This window comes from Callithrix jacchus, chromosome 13, assembly GCF_049354715.1.
Source record: "Callithrix jacchus isolate 240 chromosome 13, calJac240_pri, whole genome shotgun sequence".
NCBI lineage: Eukaryota > Metazoa > Chordata > Mammalia > Primates > Cebidae > Callithrix > Callithrix jacchus.
The window spans coordinates 21,347,766-21,358,750 of record NC_133514.1 but is presented as its reverse complement, the minus strand read 5'-3'; the positions used below and the strand labels follow the sequence as shown (position 1 = coordinate 21,358,750).

General features: G+C 45.3%; 1 protein-coding gene across 5 annotated transcripts in view; it reads right to left on the bottom strand.

Annotated features, from left to right (window-relative positions):
- Window positions 1–6,215: 6,215 nt before the first annotated feature.
- SLC18A1 (solute carrier family 18 member A1) overlaps window positions 6,216–10,985 on the bottom strand; it is a 46,618-nt gene continuing 41,848 nt past the window's right edge. For 3 of the 5 annotated variants that reach the window (XM_035270108.3, XM_035270109.3, XM_035270110.3), the window contains 4 exons: window positions 9,045–9,108; window positions 8,658–8,777; window positions 8,324–8,457; window positions 6,216–7,211 (listed from right to left, as the gene is read on the bottom strand). In XM_035270108.3, coding sequence (XP_035125999.2) covers window positions 7,098–7,211; window positions 8,324–8,457; window positions 8,658–8,777; window positions 9,045–9,108 — 432 coding nt within the window. In that variant the 3' untranslated portion in view covers window positions 6,216–7,097. The remainder of the gene's footprint in view (window positions 7,212–8,323; window positions 8,458–8,657; window positions 8,778–9,044; window positions 9,109–10,985) is intronic. The other 2 variants (XM_035270111.3, XM_078347352.1) reach the window with 1 other exon arrangement.

Sequence of the window (10,985 nt, the reverse complement as noted above, 5' to 3'; positions counted from 1 at the left end):
AGGCTAAGCCTGGAGAATTGCTGGAACCCAAAAGGCAGAGATTGCAGGGAGCCGAGATGGTGCCATTGCACTCCAGCCCAGACTGACAACAGTGATACTTAGCCTAAAAAAAAAAAAAGACAACAAAGTTACATTAAGACATGAGACAGTAGCAGAAAGACTGACAGATAGTTGAATAGAACTGAATTGAGAGTCCAGAAATAAATTTTCACATTTATAGTCAACTGACTTTCAGAGAGGATGCCAAGTAAATGAAATGGGGAAAAAATTGTTTTTTCAATAAGTGGTGCTGGGACAACAGGGTATCTACATGTAAAAGAATGAAATTGGGTCTCTACCTCCCACCATGTACAAAACTAATACAAATAGATCACTCAATAAGTACATGAAAAGATGCTCAACATTATTGGTCACCACAGAAATTCAAATCAAAACCACCACAACTATTTAACAACCCCTAGGATGGTTATAATTAAAAAGATAGACAATAACAAATGTTGGCAAGAATGTGGAGAAATTGGAACATTCACCCACTGCCCGTGGAAATATAAAATGGTGCAACTACTTTGGAAAACAGTCTGGCAGTTCCTCAAAGTTTTAACATCAAGTTATCATAGGACTCAACAATTTTACTCCTAGGTATATATGCAAGAGAAATGAGACCACACACCCACACGAATGTTTAGAGCAGTGTTATTCATAATAGCCCAAAAGTGAACATGACCCAAATGTCCATGAGCTATGAATGAAATAAGATCACACATAAGATTTAATATAGTCATATAATGGTATGCTAGTTAGTAATAAAAAGAAATGAGGTACTGATATATACCACAACACAGATGAACCTTTAAATATTTTTTAAAATTTTTACTTAATCCCAGATGTGATAGTATACAGATAAATCTTGAAAACTGGCTTAATGAAACAAGCCAGTCTCCAAAAGACCACATATGGTATGATTCCTTTCAGGTCAAGTACCCAGAACAGGCAGATCTATAGAGAAAGGAAGAGTAGTGGTTGCCTGGGACTGGAGGGTGATGTGGGAAGAAATTTCAGGGATGATCAATGGGCACAGAATTTCTTTCTGGGCTGATGACAATATAAAATGTATAGTGGTGATGGTTGCACAGTCCTGTGAATATACTCAAAGCCACTGAATAGTACACTTAAAATGGATGGATTGTATGGCATGTGAATTGTATTTCAATAAAACTGTTATCAAAAAATGGCTTTTGGCTGATGGCAGTGGTTCATTCCTGTAATCCCAGTTCTTTGGGAGGCCAAGATGGGAGGATCTCTTAAGCCCAAGAGCTCAAGACCAGCCCAGGCAATACAGTGAGACCAATCTCATCAGTTTCCTGTTCTGTAGGCCAAGAGAATTGAACTCACTAATAATAGAAAGTAGCATTTAAATACGATTATTATTATTACCATTTTGAGACAAGAGTGTCGCTCTGTCATCTAGGCTGGAGTGCAGTCGTGGGATGTTGGCCCCCTGAAATCTCCGCCTCCTGGGTTCAAGTGATTCTCCTGCCTCAGCCTCCTGAGTAGCTTGGATTACCAGCATGCACCACCACACCCAGCCATTTTTTTTTTTTTTTTTTTTTTTTTTTTGTATTTTAGTAGAGACGGGGTTTCTCCATGTTGGCCAGGCTGGTCTTGAACTCCTGACCTCAGGTGATCCGCCCTTTATAAACCATAAACCATACTTTATGGTTTATAAAGTATATTCTTTCTCTGTTTCTTTACCTGTTTCTTATTACCTCATTCATCTTAATTACACTCCTGTTACAACAGTGTCATTGTCATTCTCACGTTACAAATAAAGTTTTCACTGTAACACTGTTTCTATATAGTGGAGATTTCCCAGAGGGCTTGGCTTTGCAACATTGTGACACTGCTTCCCCACCTCCTCCCTGGCATTCCATGAATTTATGACAGATCTACCTTGAGCACCAGGCCACCTACACATTGAGTCACACCTGAACACACAAAACTTCCTGCTTTCCTGTGATGATTTGCTCAGCAACCTGTTGTGACCTGTACCCTGATCAGCCACCCCTCAGCACACCCAGAACCTTGCAATTCTATTCTAATAAGAATAATTGCCAGCTGGGTGTGGTGGCTTACGTCTATAATCCCAGCACTTTGGGAGGCCAAGGCAGGTGGATTGCCTGAACTCAGAAGTTTGAGACCAGCCTGACCAACATGGCAAAACCCTGTCTCTATTAAAAATACAAAAAATCAGCCAAGTTTGGTGGCACATGCCCATAATCCCAGCTACCCCTTGGGATGCTGAAGCAGGAGAATCACTTGAACCTGGGAGGCAGAGGTTGCGGTGAGTGGAGATTGTGCCAATGCACCCCGGCTTGGGCAACAGAGCAAGACCCTATCTCAAAATAAAATAAAATAAAAAGAAGACGAATTGTCAATTACTGACCTGGGTTAAATTGGTGGCTAAAACAAGGAAAATATGATCCCCAAACTGCACTCTTCTCTGTTGTGATTTCCAGAGAACACATAATGACTCAATTTGGAGGACAAATCCTAAAAGACCTTGGTCACGCTCATGCCTCTGCTAACACTGTACTCTTCCTTCTCCAGAGAAAAGAAAAAAGGGGAAAGAAGAAGCAGGGAGGAGGAGAGGAGGATAAGAAAAAGGAGGAGGAGGAAGAAGAGGAAGAGTAGGAGGGACAGCAGGAGAGGAGGGGAGCCAGAAGAGGAGAAGGAAGATATGGAGAAGGAGGACAAGGAGGGTGAGAAGAAGGTGAGGGGGGTGAAACACACTTTACTTCTAATAACTTTTTGAAAGCAACAAATGAAACCCGAACTGACATTTGTGTTTCTGGGGTGATGCTGGCTCTCAGCTTTGACCTCTCACCTTTGTCTTTGGCTCCTTGCTCAGGTCTTGCCTCTGAGCTCACAGAAAGTAACCCCAAAATGAGCCAGTGGCAGATGGAGGCACAGAAAGCCAGAGCTACAGAAGTTGATGCCAAAGGCCAGAAAGGTGAAATGACTTTTCCCAGGTCACACAGCTAGCTAGCATCAGAGCTAGGCTAGGACCTCAGGATTAGGTGTGTTAGTTAGCATCAGAGCTAGGCTAGGACCTCAGGATTAGGTGTGTTTACTCCTGATTCAGTCCTCCCTCAACCACCGGTGACTTGACCGTTTCTCCTTGAGCCCCTCCCAGTAACAGCAGAGAGCACTGTGTACCAAAGCCACAGTGCTCCAATCCTCCCTGGTTGCAGAGAAAGTTCTCCCATCCCATACTCGAAATTGTAGGGGTGAGCTCAGCAGGACTGAATTGTGTAACACGGCAGCCCTGGGGTGTCAAAGCCTGCAGAGCATCAGCCACACATCCCGGGAAGCTGTGTGGAAGGGTTGCACTGCCCTTTCTTCGTGTAAACCTCAGACGACTGACTCGTACAAGCATTACAGAGCTGCCTCCAGGAATAGGGTCCAGTGTTACCAGGAAATTTATTTTAAGCCTGGGCAACAAAGCAAGACCCTGTCTCTACAAAAAATAATTTAAAATAAATTGATAAACACGCTGGGTGTGATGGCATGCACCTGTAGTCCCAGTTACTCAGAAGACTGAGAATTGATTGAGCCCAGGAGGTGGAGGCTGCGGTGAGCCATGATTGCACCATTGCACCCCAGCCTGGGTGACAGCAAGATCCTGTTGCTATCATTTAAAAAATATATATTTTATGTAGCTTAGGCTTTATCTTGGAAAAGTCAATTCTGTAAGTAAGACAACACAGTGGCGGAAAATATTTCCTAATACTCACCCTAGTCCTAGCCCTCTGGTGATTTTTAGAGTTCCTCCAGTGGAGGTGTTCTGGGACTGTGGCCATCATAACTAGGTCTTCTTAAAGGTATAGGCTACTTTAATAATATCCTCTTGAATAAGAACTATCCTGTTACTTGCCGCACTGCTGTTCCTGCCACCCGTTCATCAACCCGTATGCTCTCTGCATTTCTTCAGCCTCCATAGTTACCACCTGAATTTAAGGTGCTGTAGCTCCCACCCTAGTGTGGAACTGCTATGCTTTTCCTACTACTGCACTCTGGAAAGGATGTGTCTTCTGCTTTGTTTCCAATGCTCTGATAAAGTCCAACGTTTTCCTGGCTCATTGAGCACCACAGCTCATCAGTTGCCCTGTCTTCTTTGCTACATGGTAATTGGTGGTTGAAAGCCCATCTTTCTCTCTCTCCCTCTCTCTCTCTCCATATACATATATATATATATATATATATATATATATATATATATATATATATATATCTCCATATTATATATATCCATGGATATCTCTCTCTCTCTCCATATATATATCCATATATGGAGATATATATATGGAGAGAGAGGTTTCGCTCTTGTTGCCCAGGCTGGAGTGCAACGGCGTGATCTCGGCTCACTGCAACCTCCGCCTCCTGGGTTCATGCGATTCTCCTGCCTCAGCCTCCAGAGTAGCTGGGATTACAGGCATGCACCACCATGCCAGGCTAATTTTGCATTTTTAGTAGAAACGGGGTTTGTCTATGATGATCAGGCTGGTCTCGAACTCCCAACCTCAGGTGATCCATCTGCCTCGGCCTCCCAAAGTGCTGGGATTACAGGTGTAAGCCACTGTGCCCGGCCGTAGTCTCTGCAAGGAAAATGCATGTCTTCAAATGTCCCACAGTGGAGTGGAGTTGAGTGCCATTTTATGACACTTTGATAGGAAACTTCTTGTAGCTCCTCCTTGCTGGGTGGCATTTTCATTGTTAGAAGAAATTCATCTGACCTGTGAATATGGGGAGTTTACCATGCGTTCTCTTCTGTATAGCATTTGTAAGGCCATTAATAAAGACTAATTCCATTTCCTATTTTTGTGGAATTCTCCTTTTTATACTCTTCCATATATAGGCTACATTTATGATCTTTAACCTACTTCTGATCTATAAAGTGTCCTAACTTACTTGTAGTGTTTGGTGTTGTCTTTGTTTTTTGAGACAGGGTCTCACTCTGTTGCCTAGGCTGGACTGCAGCCTCCACCTCCCAGGCTCAAGGGATCCTCCTGCCTCAGCCTCTTAAGAAGCTGAGGCTACAGGAACACACCACCATGCCTGTCTAATTCTTTAATTTTTTTGGAGAGGAGGAGTTTTGCCATGCCGCCCAGGCTGGTCTTGAACTTCTGGGTTCAAGTGATCCTCTTGCCTCAGCCTCCTGAAGTGCTGGGATTATAGGTGTGAGCCGTTGAACCTAGTCTGGAGTTGACCCTTGTTCAAAAGTCTCAAATTGTATCCATTGTCTTCCCTTTATCCAAATATTTGCATATTGTTCAAATAATGTTAGTTGGCAAGCCAGGAATGAGTTTCTCTGAAAAAAAATTCACATTTTTTAAATGTGTTCATTTCTGTAACAAGCCCAGCCTTTACTATAAACACTGCCCCAGGTGGATGTGAGAGTAAACAGGCTATCACTTCCAGAGCTCCCCATCCTGCCCCATCCCACTCCCACCTGTGTAAGGCATCCCAGTGGTCATTCACTCACTGTGCCTTTGTACTTACAGTTTATATATTTTGACACACAATTTTCTAATTTCACCTTTGGGCTCCTTCAAAATCTGAAAAAAATATGTCATCCCGACCAAAAATGATTATAATACAGCTGGTTTTGGAAATCAGGTGAGCCTAATCAATGCCAGCCCCCTAAAACCATATCAGTAGGTCAGGTATCTATCGTTTGCATGATAAAGATTCATTGAAAGGTTCAGCTTGAATGTGTTCTGGTGATTCAGGTTTTGTACTGGAGCCAGCAGACTTCTACAGAGCAGTGCAAAAATCAGAGCCAGGTGTTATTCCAGATAGTCTGAAAACTCCAATCTGATATCCAGGTATCCCAGAAGCCTGTCTCTGTGGGCCTCTCCATCCTGCTTCTGCCTCTATCTCTGCCATTATTTCCCACCCAGCCTCTGAGCACCTTGAACCTGAACACAAAATGTAAACTAACTTGCAGCATTCATCATTTCTTATATTGTGCACATCCTGTTTGCCCAAATCGGTGGGGAGCTACTTAAGGGGGTGCCATGTCTCCCATCTCTTTGAAATCCCATCACCCAATAAGTGTTTCAAAAAGGTAGCACAGTGTGACAATATTTAAAGTACTTGCTCAATTTGCCTACACACTTTCTTTTGCTATAAAATACCATCTAGTTTACCAGGTCTGAATTAGGCAATGATGTATTTATTAGGAAGTATGAACAATGCGTCATTACACTCCTCCTATTAGGAAATCTACAATTAGGAGGGATTTCAAACCAGTTTCTTTTCACTACTTCCCATGAAATCTTGGGTCTCATGAATTATTTTTCTGCCTTTCTTCTACTTTTATTTCTAAGAGTCTAAGAGGTTCAGAAAAGGTAGAAACACACAGGGGAGATTAAGAGAATGTCAGTAACTCTAAGCATAAGAGAAACGGGCTCTTCCCCTTTCTGAATAATAACGAAAATAGAAGATGCTTTTTACTGAGAGTGAAGCCCTTTTTGCAGCTGTAGCTTTAGCCACAGAAAAATCACTCACTTTGTTTAAAAAAAAAAAAAAGCAAAAAACTCTTCAAGCTGGCACTTGGCAGGAGGACATGTTGAGAACATTTTCTCAACTCAGCTGGGAAAACCCAGGAAGAGACATGTTGAGGAACAGAGGATAAAACTCTTACAATCTGTTGGGACTACGCCAAAGTAAATCAGGCAACAGATAAGCGAGGTTTGTCAGTCGCCCCACTGGCTCCAGGCACACATTGCTCACTGCTGCCTCCATGAAATGAGTCACCTCTTGCAGAACCCGTCACAGCTCAAGTTTAATCAACCTCACAGCAGCCTGGGAGGGTGCATCACTCTGTCCTCCCACAAAAGATGGGCCACTGAGGCATAGAGGGAGAGCTACAGGTTACACAGGTGAGAGAGCATCGGGGACAGTGTCCATGGGAAGAAGATACCCAGGGAGAGGGATGTGAAGCCCACGGAGCCCTGGGCTCAGCCATGGTGATCTGGTCCCAGAGAAAGACGTGTCACTGGGGCATCATGAAATTCAGGGAGCACCTTCTTCAGCTACTCCTCACGGTCAGTCTCTTCATCACTGTCCTCCCCCAGGGGAAATTCCTTCACAGGCTTCTGGGTTGCATACATCCGGGTCTCCATGGGGCACTCCTGACTCAGAATAGCCTGCAGTGAGAGGCAAGAAGAGAAGCCACTGCACATCTTTTTTTACCAGTCTCCCCATTCCATTCCCCCACTAGTTCATCTGAGGCTGGAATTGCTGAGAACTTGAGAAACTGCATGCACTGGCCTCCCAAGGTTTCTAGTCAGGACAAATATCTTATATGCTTTTAATTGAATCTAACAATGGTAGTGGAATCAACACCACTCCCTATCACACCTTCCTGTCTTCTTTGGTTCCCTTGAGCAGCCTCTGTAGCCATCCCAAACCAATCAAGGCCCTCAGGATGCTTGTGCTGCAGTAAGATGAAAGTGCTTTATTAAAGAAAACTCTATGGTGTGGATCTCTTCCTTGGGGGTTTTGTCCCCCCTCCTGTTTGTTTTTGTTTTTTTTTTTAGATGAAGTCTCACTCTGTTGCCCAGGCTGGAGTGCAGTGGTGGGATCTTGGCTCACTCCAACCTCTGCCTCCTTGGTTCAAGTGATCCTCCTGCCTCAGCCTCCTGAGCAGCTGGGACTACAGGTGCACACCACCACACCCAACTAATTTTTTGTATTTTTAGTACAGGCAGGGTTTCACCATATTGGCGAGACTGGTCTCAAACTCCTGACCTTGTGATCCACTTGCCTTAGCCTCCCAAAGTGTGGGGATTACAGACATGAGTCGTCACACCCAGCCCCAGTTTTTGTACTTTTAAAAAGGTCACCTGGTAAGGATAATGGTGCACTAGAGTGAATGAACAGATGTGCCCTTGGAATTCTGCCCACTTATGAGGGTGATAACTTGGTAATTCACACCTTGCTAGTAACTATCAAGCTAGGAACAGTAACTCCAGGAAATCTTTAATGGACCTCTGCCCCCATTTCCCTTCTCTACTTAAGACCCTTCCTGACAGCCCCAGAAAAAGAGGAAGTGATTACTTAGAGAAGGGAAATTAAGGAAGCACACAAAAGAAATATGAAGATAAAAGGGGATTGGGAAACATGGTAAAACAGACAGAGTATCATCAACACAGGAATAGAGAAAGGAAATAATAGCCCAGGATGAAACGGAATGAGAGAGATGATGGAAGGAAGCAGAAGTGATTTGTTTTTGTTTTTAGCACTCAGAGCTCCTTACAAGCTTCTCCTCCTTGGCTGGGGGGCTCCGCAGGTAGTAGCAGAGTGGAGCATAGATGATGTTGACGACCCCAATGATGACCATGAGCCAGGGGAAACCAATGGCCTGCACAATGGCACCCCCAATGGATGGACCTGGGAGAGACACATCAAAGTCACAAGTGTCTATGGAGCCTCTACCGCTCATAAGATGCTATGCTAGGGCAATGGGTGACCCCAGCAGATGTCTCAGGGTCAAAGATCTCCAGAATCCTAGGAGGATAGCCTCCTGGCTGCACTTGCAGCTGGTAAACAGTAGATAGGGGAAAGCGGGGCACTGGGTCCTGCCAACATACCTACAGCAAAGCCCATGCAAAAAGCCACATCAGCGATGGCATAGACACTCCCATACACTGAGGTGTGGCGTAGATCCACCAGGTGTCCCATGATGGGCATCATAGAGGAATCCACCATGCCTGTGGCCAGAGCAAACAGGACACAGTCAGCTTCACCCACAGTCAGCCCCACCCACAGTCCCTCCTCTGCTCCTCCATTAGTCCACTCGCTTTGCCTACTGTCCTCTCCCTCAGACCAACACCTGCTCCAGGTGGGCTGCCAGCTGCCCTCCTGCTCCTTCTGCATCTCCACCTACCTCCTCTGATGAGAAAAGGGAGGGGGCGAAAGGCATCAGACCCAAAGCTAACATTCAGGTGCTTCTTGTTTCCTTTGAGGGCACTTCTTACCTATGGCAAGGCCAAGCCCTGCATTGGGTCCAATGAGACCAAAAATGTTGTGAGCCAGAGGAACCTGCAAGGAGAAAAAGGAAGAGTCATCAGGACTCCAGACGGGTCAGGTGGGAGCAAGGTTCAAAGAGTTTTCACGACGTGCGTTTATTCAGAGTGCATGTTGGCCACATACATCATCCTCCTGTACTCTCACGCCTCACAGAAGAATAGACACCTCCAACTTAAGGATATGACAACTTGACCACTGACATTGTGCTTATTGCTCTATCCAAAGTTAACAGATCTAATGAGTGGCAAGGTCAAATCTGGACCTCAGACTTGACTCCATTATGCTCTAACATGGATACTTCCTCCCCTTCCTCTAACCCTCTCCACCTAGACATACACTCCTGGCCTCATTCTTCATGGAATAAAGTTGCCTCTGTTTTCCATCACTGACATCACCCAAAGGTTTTGTTTAGACTTCTAACATGGTAGCTGCTGGAGAAAGAAGACAGAGAAGAGATCCCAACAACCAGTTAGTGGAAGCTGGATGGGGCAGGTGGTGTGGTTTGGGCGCTGTGTCAGGAAGCTTGTGAGACTCATTCCCATTGCCCTCCTAGCCTCCGAACAAAAACCCTTTCTTCCCTCTTTTGTAGGTTCCTCGTCTCCCTCTCTGGGCACCTATCACTCAAATCTGCCCCCAGGGCCCTTACCTCTCAAGGGTTTAGCATACTGTTTAAATGTTACTCGTTGATAACAATTTTTAGGGTTCATGTCTCAATAAATGTGTATAATTTATCAATAGTATTGGCTGAGAGTCTATGGGCTCACCACGTGCTGGACACTGTGGTCTACATGGATTAACTTGACAACCCTTTGGACACCATCAGAACTTTCTCTACATAGATGAGGACACTGAGCACACAGAGATGAGGTAACCCGCTCAAAGTCACATGCATAGAAAGTGGCACACCTGCTGTGGAACCCGAATCCCATGCTCCTGCTCAGGATGGGATGTATGCAACCCAGATGCATGCAACCCAGAAGCCCATGAAGGAACTTCCCCTGGGGGAGGACACAGCATACAGTGCCTTGTAGCCCTGTTCTCTCCCTCAATGCTAGGAGGTTTCTGTGTTTCTCATCTCCACTGGGGAGAAGAGAAAATAAAGGCTTAGAGAGCTTTAGGAGGACTTCTGGAAATGGAAAAGTCCTTCTTTCTTTCTTCTTCTATCAGGCCTCTGGTGCCAGGGACTGGGGCACAAATGATGGCTCTCTGGGGATTTATGAGGATCTGTCATGTGAGATGAGTAAATGAAGTCATAAAATGCACCATTTTGCTTCCCCCAGCAATGCATACCAACATATATCACTTCATATACCCACACACAGAGCCTCAGACCTCTGGCTCCAGCCCTCTGCTCTACAGCCCTCTCCCTCTCCTTTCCCACTTCCCCTCAATGGGAAGCGGTTGACCTGGAGAATGTCTCAGGGTCAAAGGGCTCCAGGACCCTAGGAGGATAGCCTTCTAGCTGTACTTCCAGTTGGTTAACAGCAGACAGAGGAAAGTGCAGCTGGTGGCATCTCCCCCAGTGCTAAATTCCTGCCTACTCAGAGACAGTCTTTCTGACAGTCCTTGCCAAGCTGACTCTGCTGATTTTAAAGGAAAGTAATTTTTAAATGTCTGGGTGTCTCTCTCTCTCTCTCCCCCTCCCTTCCTCCCTCCCTCTTTCTCTCTCTCACTCTCTCTCCTCTCTCTCTCCTCCCCTCCCCACTCTCCTCTCTCTCACTCTCTCCTCTCTCTCACTCTCTTGCTCTCTCTCTTCCCCCTCCCCTCTCTCCTCTCTCCTTTCTCTCCTCTCCCTCTCTCTTCCCCCTCCTCTCTCCCACTCTCTCTCCTCTCTCACTCTCTCTCTTGCTCCCTCACTCTCTCTCTCTCTCTCCTTCCCCTCCCCCAGG